The 19,569-nt window shown below is 59.9% G+C and overlaps 1 protein-coding gene across 1 annotated transcript in view; it reads right to left on the bottom strand.

The window, feature by feature from the left end:
* CROCC2 (ciliary rootlet coiled-coil, rootletin family member 2) overlaps positions 1-19,569 on the bottom strand; it is a 62,628-nt gene that overhangs the window by 11,959 nt on the left and 31,100 nt on the right. Inside the window, exons 19-28 of the mRNA XM_045294534.1 lie at positions 18,698-18,874; positions 16,721-16,834; positions 14,274-14,417; positions 10,073-10,269; positions 9,620-9,779; positions 5,109-5,276; positions 4,130-4,487; positions 3,831-4,015; positions 3,324-3,444; positions 2,577-2,710 (exon numbers count right to left, since the gene is read on the bottom strand). Coding sequence (XP_045150469.1) covers positions 2,577-2,710; positions 3,324-3,444; positions 3,831-4,015; positions 4,130-4,487; positions 5,109-5,276; positions 9,620-9,779; positions 10,073-10,269; positions 14,274-14,417; positions 16,721-16,834; positions 18,698-18,874 — 1,758 coding nt within the window. The remainder of the gene's footprint in view (positions 1-2,576; positions 2,711-3,323; positions 3,445-3,830; positions 4,016-4,129; positions 4,488-5,108; positions 5,277-9,619; positions 9,780-10,072; positions 10,270-14,273; positions 14,418-16,720; positions 16,835-18,697; positions 18,875-19,569) is intronic.

The raw sequence follows: 19,569 nt of genomic DNA, 5'->3' as shown, positions 1-19,569 counted from the left end.
TCTCTCTGTCCCTCTCACTGTAGGGTCTGTCCCTCCCTCTCTCTGTCCCTCTCACTGTAGGGTCTGTCCCTCCCTCTCTCTGTCCCTCTCACTGTCAGGGTCTGTCCCTCCTCCCCCTGGACTTGGCTGTGCTCAGGCATCTGCTGAGGGCTCTCTGCTTACGGAAAGAGGAGATACTGCCAGGAGCCGGGGCCGGCTGTGCAGGTGGCCACTGACCTCCTCCAGGAGACTCAAGAGGCAGTGCGAACATGGATGGATGCAGACAGGGCTCTCCCCATGGCCCAAAGAGGGGGCTGTGGAGTGGAGAGGCAGGCAGTCACTGACTCGTGAATCCCCCCCAGGATGGAGGGTCTGGGCTAGTGGGGCCAGCCAGGGGCCAGCCACCTCTGGATCCTTGGGAGGATGAGAGGCCATGGGCCAGGAGATGGCTCTCTAAGATGGAGGACAAGTGAATGTAGAAGCAGGGTTTGTTTCGGCCAACAGAGAGGGTTGGACACCTGGGCAGAGGTTGTGGTGGGAGCTGCACCAGACCAGCGTCTCAGGCCGGCATGGGAGATCAGAGTTGCGGAAGCCCTGGTGTCCGAGTTGGATGGGGAGAGTCAGACAGCTGCCGAACCTGGACCCCCCAGAAGGGTGGGAGGTGACTCAGAAGCATCTGTATTCTAGGGGAGAGGATGACCACCCAGCGCCTGGGCAGAGTGGATCGTGAGTAGTGCCCGCAGGACAGCACACAGAGGGAGGGGCAGGGGGGCACAGCGTGGAGACCTAACAGAGCCAGCACAGGGTGGGGCCACACACCTCTTCTCTGAGTCCTGTCCACCCTGCAGCGCTGGTGGGACTGCCCTGGGGCTTTCTGAGGCTAAACCTTTACACCGAGCAGCCTGGGGCACAAATACCCCTTGGACAGACAGAGATGGAAGCCATCCCCACCTCACCCTACCCCAGCCCTCTCAGCCACTCTCAGCAGGTCCACCTGCAGGCCCTGGGGCACAGGGGGTAAGCCTTGGCAGCATCATGAAGGCTGGTGGCTTCAGGCCCCCAGGGGATAGATGCCCCCCCACCTCCTGTAGTGTGACCGCGAAAACACACGGTGCCAGTTCCACTCTGGCCTCCGGGGTCCTGTGAGTTGGCATGGACCGACGGCAACAGGTTTGGAAGTTTTGGATGATGATGTCCCTCACCGACCCCACGCCCCAGGAGAATGTCCCCATCCCAAGTCCCCCTGATCAGGAACCCCAGTTCCATCTGCAAACTTCATCCCATGGCTCCCGGGACCGCACTGACAGCCAGAAGCAGCTCTTGGGTTAAAACCGGGGGAAAAAAAGCCCCCCTCCCCACCCCCAAGTTGATGCCAACTCAGAGCCACCTGCAGGACAGGGTAGAACTGGGCCTGCGGGTTTCTGAGACTGCGACTGGGGGCTTCACACTGCTGCCCTTGTCTGATACACACAGTCTGGTGTTTGGTGCCCCACCCAGTCACCAGCGACTCCTGGTGACCCAGGGACGGAGCAGGACTGCCCACTGGGGCTTCCAAGACCGTCCCCTTTGCGGGCACAGGTGGCCACACCTCTGCTCTTGTGGAAGGGTGGGGTGGGGTGGGGCTCAGAGCGCCATGCTTCTGGTTACCAGCCGGGGGCCTCGCCCCCCCACCAGGGCTCCTCTCAAGTCTGGGGCGGGGGGCGCCTCAGGTGGGGGGGGCTGTGTGACGGAGGCTTGGCGGGCCGGTTCATCACCCCCTGGGTCACGAGCATCCTAGGCTGGTGACACAGTGAGTTAAGCCTGGGGTTGCTAACGGCAACATCAGGGTTCAAAACGCTGAGGGAGAGGCAAGTGTCTGCTGTCTCAGAAACCCGCAGGGGCACCTCTGCTCTGTCCTGTCAGCCGGGCTCGCGGCTGTGGGTTTGCTTTGAGTTCAGACTTTACAGGAGGTCGTCACACCCCTCCTGCTGCCCCGACTCCTGGGGGGCCGCTCTCTCTTCTCTGTGCCGGGCTCCCTGGTATGGCGGGTCCTCACTACACCTCCAGAGGTCACAGCCTGCACCTGCTGGGTGAGGACCTCCCAGGTTTACGCCTGGCTTTGGAGCCTGGACTGATGCCTGTCCACCAGCTGACCGCACCCTCCCGGGGCCCAGCTCCACCCTGAAACCTCAGTCCATGAAAGCTGCTCAGGGGTCTCCGGAGGCCAGCACAGGGGCGTGGGTCCCAGAAGGACAGGGGACCCCTGGGGACATGGCGAGAATCCATGAAGGGCACATAAGGGTCCCAGGAACACAGATGAGTCCCCAGGAACAGAGGGGTCTCAGAAACAAAGAGAGGATCCATGGGGAACAGAGCAGGGTCCATAGGGAGCGCAGAGGGGGGATTCATGGAGAGACAGGTGGGGGGGGGGTCTATGGAAGCACAAGGGGACTCCCTAAGCAGCATAAACGGGGTCTCCAGGGAGCACCGAGGACCAGGCTGGGGAGTGTGAGGAAGGAGGAAAAACCTGAGGCCATGCCCTCCCCACGTCTCAGTCTCTCCGTCTGTGAAGCCAGTCCCACCCCTGGTCCCCCCTTGTGCTCTCCGTAGGGACCCACCTGGAGGTGGAGCTTCTCCTGGGCGGCTGTCCGGGCGCTGGCCTGGTGCTGCGCCTCCTGCCTGCGGAGGGAGGCCTCCTGCTGGGCCTGTGCCACCCGCAGGCGGCTCAGCTCGCCCTCTGCCCAGCGCTGGCCTGTGGGGGTGGGTGGGTGTCTGAGGGCTGCTGTAACCCCCCCCCCCCCGCCTTCATAAGTCTGCAAACTGGGCCCTGGTGAGTGTGAAGGACACTGCAGAGCCACGCAGCCTCGTGGTCCCACCCTCTCTCTGAATGAGCTCCAGTCTCCTTGGCACTCCTGCTGCCCCCTGGCCCTTTGGCCCTCTGTGCCCATGCCCTTCTGTCCGTCCCTCTGTCCTACAGGTATTCCTCATCACTGGCTGGACCTGGGCTCAGGCTGGCCCTTCTGGGGCTGACCCTTGAATGGGAGGGGACAGTAAGCAGGTTGACATGTGGTGAGGATGGTGGTGGCAGGGGGTCCTTGAGGGCAGGTGTGGTCATCCAGGGGCCTCATGGGGGAGGTACAACCCTCTAGGCCGTTGGGGGCACACTCCCTGGACGCCCTGTGTGGTGTGGGGCCACGTGGTCGGTGGGTGTAGCTAGACTGGCATGTGGGGCCCATGAGACTTCTCAATCTAACCCCTTGCCTAGCGTGATGGCCACCCCAGCAGCTCCCGGGACAGGACTGCCCTTCCTTGCCCTCCCTGCCCCTCTCTGCCCTCCCTGGGATGGGGTGGGGGCAGGAGACCACCTTCCTCGGCCTCAGACAGGGCTTTCTGCAGCTGTGCGGCACGGCTCTGGGCTCGGGCCCGTGCACTCTCAGCCTCGCTCAGCCGGCCGCTCAGGCTCACCGCCTGACAACGGGCATCATCCTAGCAGGGAGAGAAGCCCAGGTCAGCGGGGCAGACAGCAGGGCGGGCGAAGTGTCCACCAGCCGGGGACAGTGGGTGGTGGTGGGTGAGGAGGACAAGCAGGTGTTTCTGCCTCAGGCAGCTCAGCCTAGCTGGGGCTTTCAGGGCAGGTGGGTGTCAAGGTGGGCAGCTCCGTGGCTTTGGGGAATGGGTGGCTCAGCTGCCCTCAGGCCTGGGGTGGGAGGCTAGTCCCCGCACAGGGCTGGTGCTGGCTCAGGGGCTTTTTCTTGTCCCACAAGGGTGGTCTCAGCAGCCGTGGGGCCAGGGCCAGATGGAGAGCAGTCTGAGTGCCCCTTGTGCCCACCCTGTAGCTGATGTGTGGGGAGGGGCTGGCCACAGGGGCTCACCCGCTCTCTCTGAGCATCCCGCATCTTCTGCACAAAGTCTCTCAGCGCGTCCCGCACACAGGCTGCGTCCAGGACCTCCAGGCCACTGTCCCTGGGACCTTGTGAGGGCCATCGGAGTGGTGGGCTGGGCTGTGTGGAGGGGCTGGCCCTGTGTCGCCCAGTGTCAGCCCGGGAGCCATCGGAGCCTGTAGGACAGTGGTAGCTGAGGAATGTGGACAGAGACTTGGAGACAGACATCTCTCCTCACGCCCCACTCCCCCAGGTGCCCAGACGGATGTCAGAGCCTGGCAGGTGCTGACCCTCAATGGGTGAGCTGGGACGCTCGGCGAGGGGTGAGGGGCTCAGTCCCCGGAGCCCCAGCCCACGGCGCAGCGCGGAGCACAGACGGTCCAGCTGGGCCTTCGCATCCCGCCGCCCATCCTCCGCGCAGGTCAGCTCCTGCTCAAGGTCTTGAATCCGAATGCTGGCACGGTCCAGGCGTGTCCGGAGGACCTCTGCCCTGCTATCCACCTGCCGCAGCTTCCGGGCAGCACGCTGAACCTCAGCCCGCAGCTTCTGCTCAGCCACCTGGCTCTCCTGTAGCTGCACCCCCAGCTGCTTCTCCCGGGCATCGCTGCCTGCTTCTGCCTCCGCCAGCTTCCGCTGCAGCCCCAGGGCCTGGGGAGGGGTACAGGGTGAGGGGTGGGGGTAAAGGCTAAGTAGAGAGACCCTGAGGTCACTCACGCCCACCACTGTCCTTGCAGGCCATAACCCAGGACTCCGAGCCACCTGCCAGCCACATTTGAGGGATGCCTGAGCTCAGGTGGGCAAAGGTATTCCCAGGATACCAAGCACTTGCCTGACTCCCCGCATCGCAGCCCTTCAGCGAACAGGACAGGAGAGCTGTGTGTGGTGGGTGGATAGGGAGTCTTTGAAGCTGTCATGGAGGCTGAAGGCACAGATGTGTGTGCGAGCAGAGGCAGGAGGACATACATGTGTGTGAGTCTGTGTGTGTAGGTCTAAGCAGGGCACAGGGACATAGGAGTTTATGGGGCTAGATAGTGTTTACCGGGGTGACTCATCCCCCCACCCCCTCCCCGGGCTGGAGGCTGAGGTCAAGGTTGGCCTTGGTCTCTGACACCGAGCTCTGGGCCCAGGAGGAGGGGGGTGGCTATCCCAGCAGCGCCCTCCCCTGACAAGTGCACATCACTCAGATGCAGATGAAGGTGACGGGGACCCTGCTGCTGCACCCTCCACAGCTCCCCCTGGGCAGGCTGGCAGACCAGGTGCCTCACCCACCTCTTTCTGAGCACCCTCGCAGGCCATCTCCAGCGCAGCCGCCTTCTGCTGCAGCTCCAGTGCAGCCTGCTGCTCCTGTTGCTGGCGCTGAGCCTGCTGGGCAGCATGGGCCTGCATGTCGGCCAGCTCTCGGCTCTTCCTCTCTGCCTCGGCCTCCAGCACCTTCACCTGCATGCATGGCCAGGTGACCCCTCACAGGGAGGCCCCTCGCCAAGTCCCCTCCCCACATGAGCATTCCCTCTGGAGTTGCCTCCTCTGGTGTTCCCCCCTCTCTGGGGCCAGGACCTTCTGTGGGGAGCCAGGAATCCCCAGCTCCTAGGGCAAAGAGGAGGGTCAATGTCCTGCCAAGGCAGTGCCCAGAGCCCTCGGGGAGTGTGGCCACAGGCTTGCCACACCCTGCCAATTCAGACCCTCACTAGCTGTGTGGCTCTGGCCAGACCACCCGACCCCTCTGTGGCCAGGTCTTCCTTTGGAGTGTGAGAAGGGCGGGGAACCAGCCTCATGGGGGCTGCATGGGCTAAGCAAGAGCACCCACTGCCCAGCAGTCCACTCTCACTCACAGAGACCCTGAGCCACCCAGGAAGTGCCCCAGGGGGTCTCTGAGGCGCTTGACCTCGGCCTTCTCCCAGGAGGGTTGGGGGCTGCTGGGTTTGAATCGTCTGGCACTTTGACCACTGTGCCGCCAAACCAGACCAAGCCAAGCCAAGCCAAGCCCAACCCAACTGCCTGCCACTTGCTCCTCAGTACCGCCGAGTCACCTCTGACCCATCATGCCCCGGGCCCAACAGAACCAAACACGGCTCGGTCCTGGGACACCCCCACCATTGTCCCTGTGCCTGAGCCCGTGGTTGTAGCCACTGTGTCCATCCACCTCAGCGAGGGTCTTCCTTTCTGTCGCGGCCCCTCCACTTTACCAAGCACAATGCCCTTCTCCAGGGACGGGCCTCCCCTGACAGCACGTCCACCGAATGTGAGATGAATTTTCATCAGCCTCGCCTCTACGGAGCACTTTGATGGTCCTTCTTCAGAGACAGCCCCTGGCACTTCCAACATTCCTCGCTGACCCCACAATTCAAACGCACCGACTCTTCTTCGCAGAAGGCGAGTGAAAACACCATAGCTGGGTCAGGCCCACCTTAGTCCTCAAAGTCACAGCCTTGCTTTTCAACACTTTGAAGAGGTCTCGTGCAGCAGACTGACCCCAATGCAATGCATATTTTGATCTCTTGACTGCTGCTTCCATGAGGATTGATTGTGGATCCAAGCAGAACAAAATCCTTGGCGTCAGCCTTTTCCCCATTGATCCTGACGTCACCTACTGGTCCAGCTGTGAGGATTTGGGTCTTCTTGACACTGAGCTGTCAGCCACACTGAAGGCTCCGGTCCTTGATCTTCATCAGCACGGGCTTCCAGTTCTCCTCACTTTCAGCAGGCAAAGTTGTGGCGTCTGCATAGTGCAGGTTTTTAATAAGCCTTCCTCCAGTCCTGATGCCATACTCTTCACTTAATCCAGCTTCCCTGATGATGTGCTCAGCACACAGATGGAATATGTATGGTGGGAGGATGCAACCCTGACTCACATCTTTCCTGATTTTAAACCACCCAGTACTCCTTGGTTCTGTTCACACAGCTACCCCTTGATCCATGCACAAGTTCCACATGAGCACATTGATGTGTCCTGGAATCCCCATCCTTCCCAAGGTCATCCACAGCTTGTTACGCTCCACACAGTCGAAGGCCTTTGCAGAGTCAATGAAACACAAGGGAGCATCTTCCTGGTAGTCTCTGCTTTCAGCCAAGATCCAGCTGTCATCAGGAATGATATCTCTTGCTCAATATCCTCTTCTGCATCCAGCGCCCTGTCAATCTGCTGCTACAATCAATGTAGGATGCCCTTCAGCAAAATTTTACTTGCATGTGATATCAATGATATTGTTCTGTAATTGGACCATTCTGTTGGGACACCTTTTTTTTTTCTTTTTCTGAATGGGTCTAAGCATAGGCCTCTTCTAATCAGTTGTCCAAGTAGCTGTCTCCTAAATTTCTTGGCATCAAAGAGGGAGTGCGAACCCTAGGGGAGGGAGTATATCTTCTCCTTAGGGTTCCCACACAGTAAGTCTTTATGGGCGCAGACTGCCTCGTCTTCCTCCCTTGGAGTGACTGGTGGGTTTGAACTGACGACCTTGCAGTTAGGCACCCGATGCTTAATATGGGAAATGGATCTATGATCTAGGCAAGGCCATTTTGGGGCAGAATGTTGAAGATGGTACTTGGATTTCTCTCGCTGTCTGTGACACACAGGGAGGAGGGAGATGAACTGAGGCATGCATGATTCCATCTCTGAATGGAATCTGGAGGAAATGGGAAACACCTAAACCTGCCACCTTAGGCAGTGGGGCGTTCTCCCGGCAAGGCCAAGATCAAACCAAGGGCAGCATTGGAAGACCTGGGGGTAACATTTCAGAAAGATTTTGGGTGGAGCCTCCTAAGCCTTTCAGACAGACAGAAGGCCTTCGAAGGCTCTTAAAGGACACTCTTGATGGGCCTTCTCTGTGAAGCCACGGGGCCACTGAGGACCGTGAAGGGGCCCATGGTAGAGATGGGAGCATCCTGAGTGTGGGTGTGGCTGTCATCAGTGAATGGGTTATAAAGTGAGACACTGGGAGCTCACAGGGCTTTTAAGGGAGCTGCATTGGCTGGAGTAAAGGGAACAGAAAGGAGATTCCTGAACTAAGACAGTGCACTGGGCTGCCAACCACAAGGTCAGCAGTTTGAAACCACGGCCACTCCAAAGGAGGAAGACATGACTTTCTGCTCAGCTGGGCCAACAGGCAATATTGTGATCACTGGAGAGAAATGGAAGTGGTCAAAGATTTTGTCTTCCCTGGATCCATGATCGGTGTTCACGGTGGTAGCAGTCAAGAGATCAAACGACGCATGGCCTTGGGTGAGTGTGCTACCACAAGACCTCTTTAAAGCGTTGACAAGAAATGATGTCACTTTGAGGATGAAGGTGCGGTGCGCCTGACCCAAGCTATGTGTGATAGTTACGTAACCCGGTGTCAACTTGAGACTTAGGGGTGAAGGGGTGGAGTCTAGCCTGTCAATCAGGTCGTGGCTTGATGACCTCATTTGGAGGCGCTAAGGCGATAAATAGCTTGCTGGAGGCAGGACACTCCCTCCCTGCGAGACATTCTTGTTGACAAGTCACATGGAGACAGGCTGATGGCAGCCAGAGCCTCAGAGCTTGAGGAGACACTTGGAGACCACACCAGTGCTGAGATGCTTATACCACCACTGGATCCACAAGACTTTTCACCCACTGGCCTGTGATCTTCCTGCATTTGGCATCATTGCATGTGTTTCACGAGTCTGAAGAGGAATTTATAGATTGGTATCACACATATGGGCTAATATCAGACTTATGGACTTGATCTGGGCTGGGCTGTTTTCTCAATATTCAATTACTCTTGTACATATTGCTCCTTTTTATACACATATGAGTGTCTATGAATTAGTTTCTCTAGTCTACCCGGCCTAACACACCCTGGTATTTTCAGTTGCTTCAAACGCATGTGAAAGTCAGACATTGAATAAGAAAGACCGAAGAAGAACCGATGTGTCTGAATGATGGTGGTGGCGAGGAACGTCGGAGTTCCATGGGCGGCCGAAGGAGCAAGCAAACCTGTCCGGGAAGAAGCACAGCCCGGATGCTCCTTGGGAGCAAAGACGGGGAGACTCAGCCTCATGTACTTCGGATGTGTGGTCCGGAGAGACCAGTCCCTGGAGAAGGACATCGTCCTTGCTACAGGGGAGGGGCAGCAACAAGGAGGACGCCCTCTGACAAGCTGGACAGACACAGTGGCCGCACCAACCACGGGCTCAGGCACAGGAAGACTTGTGAGGGCGGCACAAGGCCCGGTGGTGTCTCCTTCTCTTGTACATACAGTTGCTGTGCGTCAAAGCCGACTGGACGGCGCTGGACAGCCACAAGAAGACGCATGGCCTCAGAAACCCACAGGCCCGTCCTTCGCCATTCTCGCGGGCCGCTGTGAGCTGGGATCAACTTGAAATCAGGGCGGGAGCGGGAGACAGGAAACTGAGAAGCGAACTCACTGGAAATCACAGGTCACTGATGGGAAAGGACTGAGGGCACCGCCACCAGGGGCTGGGCTGAGCCTTCACCGAGAGCTGGCAAGTGGAGGCAGCTGGACGTCAGTGTTGCTGGGGCAGTGAGTGCTCTGTGCACGCACGTGTGTGTGTGTGTGTGTGTGTGTGTGTGTGTGCTGTCTTCAGCCTGCCCCGCCGCTGGCTGTGTGCCCTTGGTTCTCGGTTCCTCACACAGGGAGGAAGGGACCTGGGAGCCACACCCAAGAACCAGCGGTGCCTCCTGCCCCTAGGTGTGCTCCATGTCGCAGCACCTGGTCACCTGTGGGAGGGTCTGCTGGTCTGGCCCAGGGGGCTGGTCTTGGAAGAGCTCGAGGCAGGGCAGCACACCTGGCAGCTCGTACCTGTCTTCGCATCTCCTGGAGGCCTCGGCAGGCATCCACTCGTGCATTCTCCACCTCTCGCAGTCTGGCCCGGAGCTCACCTGCCTCCTCCCGGGCGGCTGCCCCGGCCTCCGTGAGGACCAGTGACTTCTGAACCTGTTCCTCCTTGGCCAGCCAAAAGCTGTAGAGGAGCGGGGCTGGGGCTGGTGACCACCCCACCCACCCACCACCCACCCCGACCAGAACTTCCCTAGAGGCGACCCGCATGCCTGAGCTGCCCCATGCCCAGAACCCCAGAACACCGCCTATGCAGGTCCCTCTTGTCTTCAGGACACACCTCTGTCCAGGGCCCAGGGTCCCACCTGTTCACACCCTGCGGACTCAATGTGCACTCCTGCCAGCGTGCATGCCCCTCTGAGGGCCAGCCTTCCCGGGTTTGCTGCCCCCTCTGTGGCCCCATTCTGCAGTCCCCACCTGGCTTTTTCCTGCTCGGCCACGCGGACAGTGGCCCGGAGCTCCCTGTTGGACCGCTGCAGCACGTCCTTCTCTCGGGCAGCGTCACTCAGCGCCCGGCGTGCCTCTTCGTGGCTCTCCTGGGTGTCCCGCCACTCCTGCCTCAGTGTGGCCAGTTCTTCCTGAGCCACGGCCAGCTGTGCCCGCAGGTGCTCGGCCTGGGATGGGGGTGCGGGGTTCTCTGAGGTGTCTGCTGGAGGCCAGGGGCCTGGGGGCTGCTGCCTAAGCGTGACCTCAGATGCCAGTGACTGCAGGTGTCTGAAGGCGGGTTCCCCAGGGGCTCCCGGGAGAAGGCACACACGCCCTTGGCCAGGTCATTGGGGTGCTCACCAGGACGGGAGCAGATGCCACCGGACCCTCCTGGCCTGCCCTCTGACTCTGCCACCTCCTTGGCCAGCAGTGTCTTCATGGCCCCCACCCCCTCACCCACCTGTGACCCTGGCCCCCACTCCTCCAATAGTGGCAGGCTCGGGGCAAGGGCCGGCCTAGGGTGAGGGTGGAGGCAGCAGCCTGGGATCAGGAACTACAGCCCCTAGGGCCCTGCTTCCCCTTCAGGGTGGGGACCTGGGCCAGGGAGGTGAGAGGACGGAGGCTCCCTCTGTCCGTCTTCAGGGGCTCTGGCCATCACAGGGGCAACTCCTTGTGGATGCTCAAGTCAGGAGGGCTCCTGAGCCCCTGAGCGCTCGGGCTCCGAGCCGAGCCCAGCACCCAGCCCTCAAGCCCTGTCCTGCTTCACCTGAAGATGACAAGGTGGGCCATTATCTGGGGGCTTCAGCTGCTCTGCTGAGTTTGGTGGGGGGGGGGCATTTCATCTGTGACCCACTGACCCCTGAGGCACCACAGAGCCCATGGCCTCCCAGCGGGAAGATCTGGTGGAAAATGAAGGTTGGCAGGCCCCGCTCTGGGCTGAACAGCTGCTCAGAGCACCTGGCTCCCTAGCCCTCTGGTCCCAAGACTGGGTGCTCTGAGAGGCTACAGTCCCATCTCTCCTGAGTCCTGGGGCGGGGGCACAGGAGTCAGCAGCCTCCCTGGGTGTGGGGGCCCCGGGCCCCCCATGTCTGCCAATAGTAACCTTCTCTCCTGTCCACTGGGGCGGAGGCCCAGGCCCTCTAGGACTGCCTTGGCAGCCCTCTCTCCTGGCCACTGGCACAGGCCACTGTCCAGGCCCCGAAGGCTCCAGCCCGCCCGCCGTCACTGGGGCTCTGTTTTGGGGCAGGCCCCACCCCCCCATGCTGCCCCCACCCCCCACATGTGGGCGCCTAGCCGAGCTGAGTGTTTTCCGCCTAGCTCAGCAGAAACTCGCCAGAGGGTCAAGGACCAGAGAAAGTGCCGGTCCACCCTGAAGGGAAGGGCTTGCATTTCCCAGGGCATAGGGGATGAGAGCAAGGAAAACAGTGGGCAGAACCTCCCTCCCCCGTGCCTCCCGCTGTGAGAACAGCGGCCCTGTTACAGGAATCTTACAGCCAAAGCTCTTAATGTGATTATAAAAATGATTTCTTTACTAGAAATTGTATAAACAGCCTCTTTTGAAATCCCCTGCAAGGGGGAAGCTCATGGGCTCTGCACAGAGGGCAGGGGGGTGCAGAAGGGTGTGGGCACCCTGACCAGGGCATGGGTGTGTGTCTGTGTGTGCACGTGTGTGTACGTGAGCATGTATATGTGCGTGTGCACACATGTATGCATGCAGGTCTACATGCACGTATTCTGTGTGCATCTGAGCACATGGGAGGTACATTGTGCATGTATTCTGCACTTGGTGCACATACACATGCATCTCTGTGGTGCCCACAGGTGATCACATACAGGCATGCTGTGTGTGCATATGGGTGTAGAGTATGTGCATGAGTTAGTACACGTGTGTACGCACATGGTGTGCATGAATCTGCACACATGTGTACATGTGTGCACATGGGTCTGTGTGTCTTATATGAATATATGTGTGTGCATTGTGCTTGTTTAAATATGCATGTTTCATGTTTACATGAGTGCATAGGGCGTGTAACCCATGTATAGCAATGAATGGGTTTGATGTATGCCTTTGTCCGGGTGTGCAAGTATGGGTTTAGTGAATACATTTATCTGTGTGTGGTGCACATATGCTCATGCATCTGTTTACATGCGAGTGGGACTGCAGTGTGTGTATATATGTTTGGAGTGCACATGTGCACATGTGGTGCCTGCATATGTCTACATGTTCATGTGCTGTCTGAACACCCACCTGTATCTGTGTACATACACACACGAGCACATGGCACCCATGTGGATGGTGTTTCGTGTGTGTGCACGTGTGCGTGTGCACAGTGTCCGTGTGGTGTATATTTGTGTGCCAGGGGTTCACATGCATCTGTGACATCTGCGGATGGGCTTACACGTATGTGCATGCATGTGCACGCACATGTGTGGACCTCAGGCAGGGCTGTGAGAGGCCTGCAGCTCCCAGTTTAAAGGCTGTGAAAATGTTACCGTTTCCATGGTGACCGGGGCCAGCCTGGCGCCTGGGAGGGTCCTTCCAGGCTGCCTCTTGCTGGGATGCACCCCCCTTGCCTCTTTGGCCTCTGGGCCTCTGCTGCACTCCCCGCCCTTTCTGGGGGCTCCCCGCTCTCTTTTGGGGGGCTGCTTCCCCCAGAACCTGGAGCTCCTCCGGAGGCCCGGTTGTAAAGCCTGCCCTTGGCTCTCCCTGCGGTCGGGGACTGGCCGGCTTTGAAATCTGTTGAAAGGGGACCTTTCTCTCTCAGGCCAAAGTAAACAGCCTGTCATGTTAAATCATGCTCGCTTCCTCTGGGCCCTCTCCCGGCCTGCCCCCACCCCCCGTGGGGGGTGTTCTGGAGGGGTGAGCCCCTCTCCTCACCACCGCTGCCAGCAGGGCCACCCCCAGGCCTGGAGCCCACGGCCACTTGCTCTGGCGCCAGGTCAGTGCCGCCTGCTAGCTTTGGCACAGAGCCAGGACTCGAGTTCCACGGGCCTCACCTGGCTCCAGTGGCCCCTCCCCAACCCCAGTCCTAAACCCTGAGCCCACTGCCCTCCAGTCCTGTCAGACCGGCCTCCGAAACTCCCCTCATCTATGCCTGCCTCTGAGCCCCCTCAGCTCAGCTTGGGCCTCTGTGGCTGTCATGTGGCTCCTGGGGGCTCTGGGGTCAGCCACGTGCCCCTGAGAGCAACCCCCATGCCTAGTATGCACACCCTCCTCCACTGTCCCTCTGCCCCCAGCCGGACACCCACTGCTGCACGCCATCAGTCCTGACTCACTGCGACTCCACAGGCAGAGCGCACTGCCCCCCACCCCCCTGCGTGTTCGAGACTGTAACTCCGCACAGCAACCTGACAGGACAGGGCGGAGCTGCACCCCACCACCCCTGCATGCCCGAGACTGTAACTCTGCACAGCGACCTCACAGGGCGGGGCGGAGTTGCCCCCACATTTCCGAGACTGTAATCCACACAGGAGCAGATGGCCCCATCGACCTCCCCACAAGCAGCCTGGTGCCTTTGAACCGCTGACCTCAGGGTTAACAGCTCAGCACTTATCTCTCTGTCCCCTGCCCCCAGGCCCTCCACCATCCAGCCCCACCCTCCCTTGTCGCCAGGGAGCCCCTGCTGGGAACAGGGCCTCAGCCAAGGAGCCCTCTTTGCTGGGGGGTGGGGGCGGGGGTGTCAGGCAGATGGGCTCCCCTGGGTGGAGGACTGGACTGAACACAGGTACCCCAGGGTGGGGAGGGGTGGGGGGGCCTTAGTCTCCCTCTCTCCGAGAGAGAGGAGTCTGGGGATGGGTGGCGTAAGCCAGGTGGATGAGGCGCCGAGGCCCACGGCCCAGGCCCAGGCCCCCTCCAGGCTCTGGGAGGGTCTGGTAATTCTCCCTGGACGCAGCCTGGCACTGCCTCAGCCCGGGCCCTGCTTCTCCCGAGCCAAATCCATCATCTAGAGCGCCTCTGTCGAGTCAGCGGGGAGAGAGCGGTGGTGCAGGCCTGTGTCCCAAAACAGAGGGGTGCAGGGCGGTCCCCTGAATCTGGGAGGGACTCAGGCCTGCACCCCACACCTGGAAGGGGGTGCAGGCCTATCTCAGGTCCTGGGACCTCTACCTGGTGGCCTGCCCTCACCCTCTCCCCTCGGCCCAGTCTCCTCCATTCCCCCAGCTGAGCCCAAGTCCAAGCCCCCTGCCCCCTCACCTCCCTCCCCGTACTGCTCCGTTCGGCTGCCACCTCCCGGAGGTTGGTGTTCAGAGCCGCGGCTTCGGCCTGGTGGGCAGAGATGGCATCTGCAAACTGGGCCTGCAGGACCCTCAGCTCCTCGGTCAGCGTGGATATGGTGGCCTGGGTGACAGGGAGGATGGGTCTGTCAGGCTACCTTTGCCCTGAGACCAGGTGCACAGCTCATGCAGGTAGTGTGGGGGAGGGGGCTGTGGCTGAAGGGCCAGAGGGACCAGGGACCAGGCAGGGAGCACAGGACCCTCACAGGAGCTGGGTGTGGGGGGCCAAGGACTCCCTGTCTTCTGGCCCTTTCCCAAGGCCCCCACGCCAGGGCAGGTGGTTAGGGAGGCAGCACCTACCTCTGCACATTTCTGCCCCTGCTCGGGGGCCGATGGCCATTTGGGCCTGGGTAGCACCTCTGCCCAGGAGAGCTTTTGGGCCTGGCAGGCCCTGGCTGGTGCTTGTCTCCTGGATCCACATGCTGCCAGGCTCAGGGCCACTCGACCCTCTCAGAGAAGGTAGCCCACCACCTGGCCTAGACGCACTGATCTACTAGCCCAGGACCTGTGGCTGTGGCCAAAGGAGAAACGCCCACCCTGCGCCCACATCCTGGAGACCAAGCAAGGCCCTTGTTAGCCTGGCCCTTATTTTCCTCGTCAGACAGACCTGGCTGACGCCTGGTGCCCTAGATGCACAGGGGCGGTGGGAGGGTGGGGAGGGATGTCGTGGACACGCACCGGGAGGACCCCACCTCACACACCTGCACAAAGCCCTCCTTTAAGCAGGCCAGCAGTCTCACTGCCCCACAACACCCTCCCTGAGTGACCGTACACCCAGGGGCCAGGACCCTCACTCCCCAACAGCCATGTCCTCATGACCAGGAGAGCCCCTCCCTCCTGGAGGCCAGCAGTGCAGGCCTAGCACCCATACTGGCACCCATGGGTGTGTGGAGGCCTCTGGAGCTGGACTGTGTGTTCGCACGGCCACTCCACTCAGGGTCTGCGGGAGGGCCACCAGCTCCCCAGGCGACTATGCAGCCACAAAGGGGCCAATGGAGTTGCCTTCTCCAGCCCAGGCCTGGGCGCCCAGACCCCCTGCAGGGAGCAGGGGACAGGTGCTGGCAGGCACGAGGGCACCTGCTTATGTCACTGCTGCCAGCTGCCCTCCCAGTGGGCTAATCTCCATTTCCCAAGCTGAGCTGGTAGCGTCCCTAATGAGCTCCCCAAAGGGCTGTCTGGCCGGGATCCCGAGCACCAGGGTGCGAGTGGGCTTCAGCAGCCAGCTCTGCCCTCAGAGGCCTGCGTCACCGCCCCTCGGGTCCTCTGTGCCCTGGACACGGGCTGAGGGGCTCTGGGGAGTGGGAAGTGCTTGGCTCAGGCATCCCAGGGCAGTCCTGCCCAGAGTGGCATGGCGGTGTTGGCCAGGGGGAGGGAGGGCACTTCCTATGCAACACCCGCCTTGACGCAGACACCTCAGGGACTGGTGGACCTGGGCAGGTCAGGGGGAAGGTTGCGTCCCAGGCCACTGTCCCTCCATTGCCCTCTTGCCCGAAGGGGCCGGACCACCGGATCTGAGTTCTGCACGCATACCCTGGCCTGGCTCGCCAGGACCAGTAGGAGCGCAGGAGTTACAGATGTTCCGAGGTATCGCTGCTGATGGGGGCACAGGAAACAGGGCTGGTTGGGTGGGGCGTGGGGTGAGGGGCCAGGGCTGAGCACCCTGGACTGCGTCAACCCCTGCAGGGAGGGGGGTCTTCTGGCTGCAGTGGCTCCTTCCTGTGAGCAGGGCACATGCCCCCTCCTCCTGGATCCTGTAGCGCCTGTCTTGCATGGACACCCCACTCCCTGTCTCTGGGAGTGTGGCCGAGGTCTCAGGCTGGCCTGGGAGCTTAGGGGTCACCTGCCCAGGATAGCACGGTGACCTGGGACTTGGGTTCCCAGAGTGCCGTCTGTCCGGCCACCCTGGAGAGGGGTCTAGTGAGAGACTGATGAAGTTTTTCTATCTGTTGGGGTGGGTGGTTGCCCCCGTGGCTGCCCAGCTCAGCTGGGCATCCCCAGAGGGTCCCTGTGGTCAGGGCTGCTGTGGGTGTCTGCAGTCTCTTCTCTCGGGCCTGCTCTATTTGAAGAGCTTGCCCCGCCCCAAGGCCTTGAGTGGCCCCTCTAGGGCCAGCTTTAGTGCCCAGAGCAGGGCTGGGTCTGCAGGGCTGGCTGCTCAACAACGGTGGCCCAGGCAAAGCCCGCCCTCTGCCCTGCTGGCACTGGGAACTGTGTCCTCCAGGGAGGGCGAACCCAGATCTGCACCACTGAAGACACTTGGTGCCGGCCAAGACAGTCTCCTCCCCGAAGGGGCCAAGAGTTGCTGGGGAAACTGAGGCCCAGGCACATGGTGTGGTCAGGAAGAGGGCGCATCTCAGGGGCAGGGCTCACCTCGGCTCGCTCCTGCCGGCCCTGCGCCTCCCATTGTGCCCGCTGCAGCTCCTGTGTGGCCTCAGACAGCTCCTCCCTCAGCAGGCTCCTCTCTGCTTCCTTCTGAGACAGGGCCTGGAGGGGACAAGGGTGCTGGCCAGGGCCACGAGGGTCTCTGAACCTCACAGCGCCTGGCCCCAATGTCCTGCCTGCAACAGCTGTGTTGGGAGGGGCGAGGGCTCCCCACAGAGGCAGCTCATCTTCCCCCACCTAGAAGCTGGGTCCTGGGGCAGTGGTCTGGTTGGGGTGGGGCTCGGAGCACCTTCCTTAGCCCCCAACTTCTGACCCGCAGTACAGGATGTCCTGTACCTGTGAAGACTCCACTCGCTAGACCCAGCACAGACAGGCGCTTCATAGCTGACCCTCCTGGAGCCCCCCCTCCCCCTCCCCAACTCTGGTGCACAGAGGCAAAGCCCCTGATGTTCTGTCAAGGCCCCAAATGCTGAGTTTCTCCAATCATAGGGACATGGGCACAGAGCTATGCCGGGCTCAGGGAAGCTTGGAGGGCAGAGGGACCTGGTGCACACACACTGCCCATCTGAACAGGCCACTCGGTGAGGCAGCTGGGGACAGTGTATGTGCAGAGTGACCAGTGCTCAGGACCATTCATCGCAATGCTACAAAGCAGCCGGAGGACTCGGTCACCTGGATGTCCACCGAGGGGCCCTGGGACAAAGGATGACCCCTCACTCAGGGAACACTGCTTAGCCATGACAAAGAGCAACACACGCTATGCGCACAGGTGTGGAGAGGTAAATGATGAGCCAGCCGAGTGGTCACATAGGTGTGTTGATGGATGCCTGGGTGCGTGGTTACATGCATGGGTGAACATCTGGTATGAGGCTGGATGGGTAGATCGGCAAATGGGCAGATGCGTGGATGGGCAAATGGATGGCTAGATGGATGATGGATGAATGTATGTGCAGATATATGGATAGATGAATGGATAGTAGAGCAGATGGATGAATGGAAAGATGGATGGATGGATGGACAGACAGGCAGATGCATGCATGGATGGGTGGGTGGACAGAAAGATGGGTGGGTGGGTGGATGGACAGCAGCTGGGCAGAGGCATAGATGGCCAGAAAGATGGAGGGATAAGTGGTTCGGTAGGTGGCTACATGACTGACTCAGGACTGCTGTGGAATAAAAAACCTCTCTACTTGCAGTGTGGTCCACTGAGGGACTGGATGAGGCTGTCCTGCAGTTAAAACCTCCCTGCTCCTAGTGACGGGTCTGGAGAGCCAACTCCGGTGGGGGAAGACCCTCATGGTGATGAGACATAAATAAATCTTAATACACATTCTCACGACTGAGCACAGCCCCTCCAATAACCCCCATAGAGGAATGGCCATAAAGAAGGAGAGTCATTCCTGCGTCTGTCTGTTCGCTGTGCCTGCAGGTTCTCTGTAGGTCAGAGCAATCAGGTTCTATGGCCCAACCCACCATAAAATGTGGCAGCCCGCTTCTGACATCTCTTGCTGACAGCTATCATAGAATGATCCCCTGGGGAAAGCCCAGGGACGTTTGAGGTCAATTAGCACTAGGTCAAGACGATGACCCACTTCATTGCCTGTTTATGATGTTACCTGCTTATGATGCTGCCCATTGACTATAATATGCCAACTGCATGACCAGCATGCCTTTGGAAAGATCTGTAAGCCCGTTATATACACCCACTGGAAAATACACTCACTCACTCTCTTGGTCCTGACATGGGACAAGGAGCCCCTGTGCGCCACTGTCTGACTGTCTGTCTTTATTATTTTCCGTGATCACAAAGTTGCTCCTAAATACCCATTACATGGTTGGGGGCCGATACCCTGGACGTTACAGTGACTTAGAAAGGCTGTATCTCCCTGTGGGGCTGCTGGGTCAGCGAAGGCGCACTGAGCGGGTGCAGACTCTGCCCCCCACTGTCTCGACCTTCCCCGTCACCTGCTGCATCTCACGCTCCAGCTGCAGGAGGCTCTGGTCCCGCTCCTGCCTCAGGTTCTGAATGTCCTCCTTCAGAGCTGCCCTCTCGGCCGCACCTTGTGCCACCAACTCCTTCTCTTGTTCCAGCTGGCAAAGGGCCACCTCCTTCTCACGGGTCAGCGTCAGACGCATGGCCTCCTGCACCCAACAAGGGACAGGTTGTCAGGACTGCACAAGTCAGGATGCGTGAGACCGCCATGTGCCCATGGTCGTGGGTGAAATGTGACTTGTGAGATGAGTGGGTGGGTGGGCAGATGTCCAGATGGATGGAGATACGGGTGTGGGGAGGCCCATGTGCATGTGCATATGGGTGAGTAACTGGAGGGGTAGATGGAGGAAGATGGACAGTTGCATGGGTGGATGGGGGATGATGGATAGATGGATGAGGGGTAGGGGATGATGGGGATGATGGCTATGATGATGGATGGATGATGGCTAGATGGAGGGTGGATGGGGGATGATGGCTACATGGATGGAGGGATGATGAATAAATGGATGGAACAATGATGGATAGATGGATGGAGGGAGGGTGGGTTGATGGGTGGAGGGAGGATGGATAGATGGAGGGTGGATGGGGAATGATGGATACATGGATGGAGGGATGACGGATACATGGATGGGGAAAGGATGGATAAATGGATGGAGGGAGGATGGATAGATGGAGGGTGGATGGGAGATGATGGATACATGGATAGAAGGATGATGGATAGATGGATGGAGGGAGGATGGATAAATGGATGGAGCAATGATGGCTAAATGGAAGGTGGATGGGTGATGATGGATTCATGGATGGAGACAGGATGGATAGATGGATGGAGGGAGGATGGGTAGAT

Source organism: Echinops telfairi, unplaced genomic scaffold, assembly GCF_000313985.2.
Source record: "Echinops telfairi isolate 266 unplaced genomic scaffold, ASM31398v2 ScPeMD7_3;HRSCAF=10, whole genome shotgun sequence".
NCBI lineage: Eukaryota > Metazoa > Chordata > Mammalia > Afrosoricida > Tenrecidae > Echinops > Echinops telfairi.
Note: the sequence above shows the minus strand (reverse complement) of the source record. Positions and strands in the feature narration are given on the sequence as shown.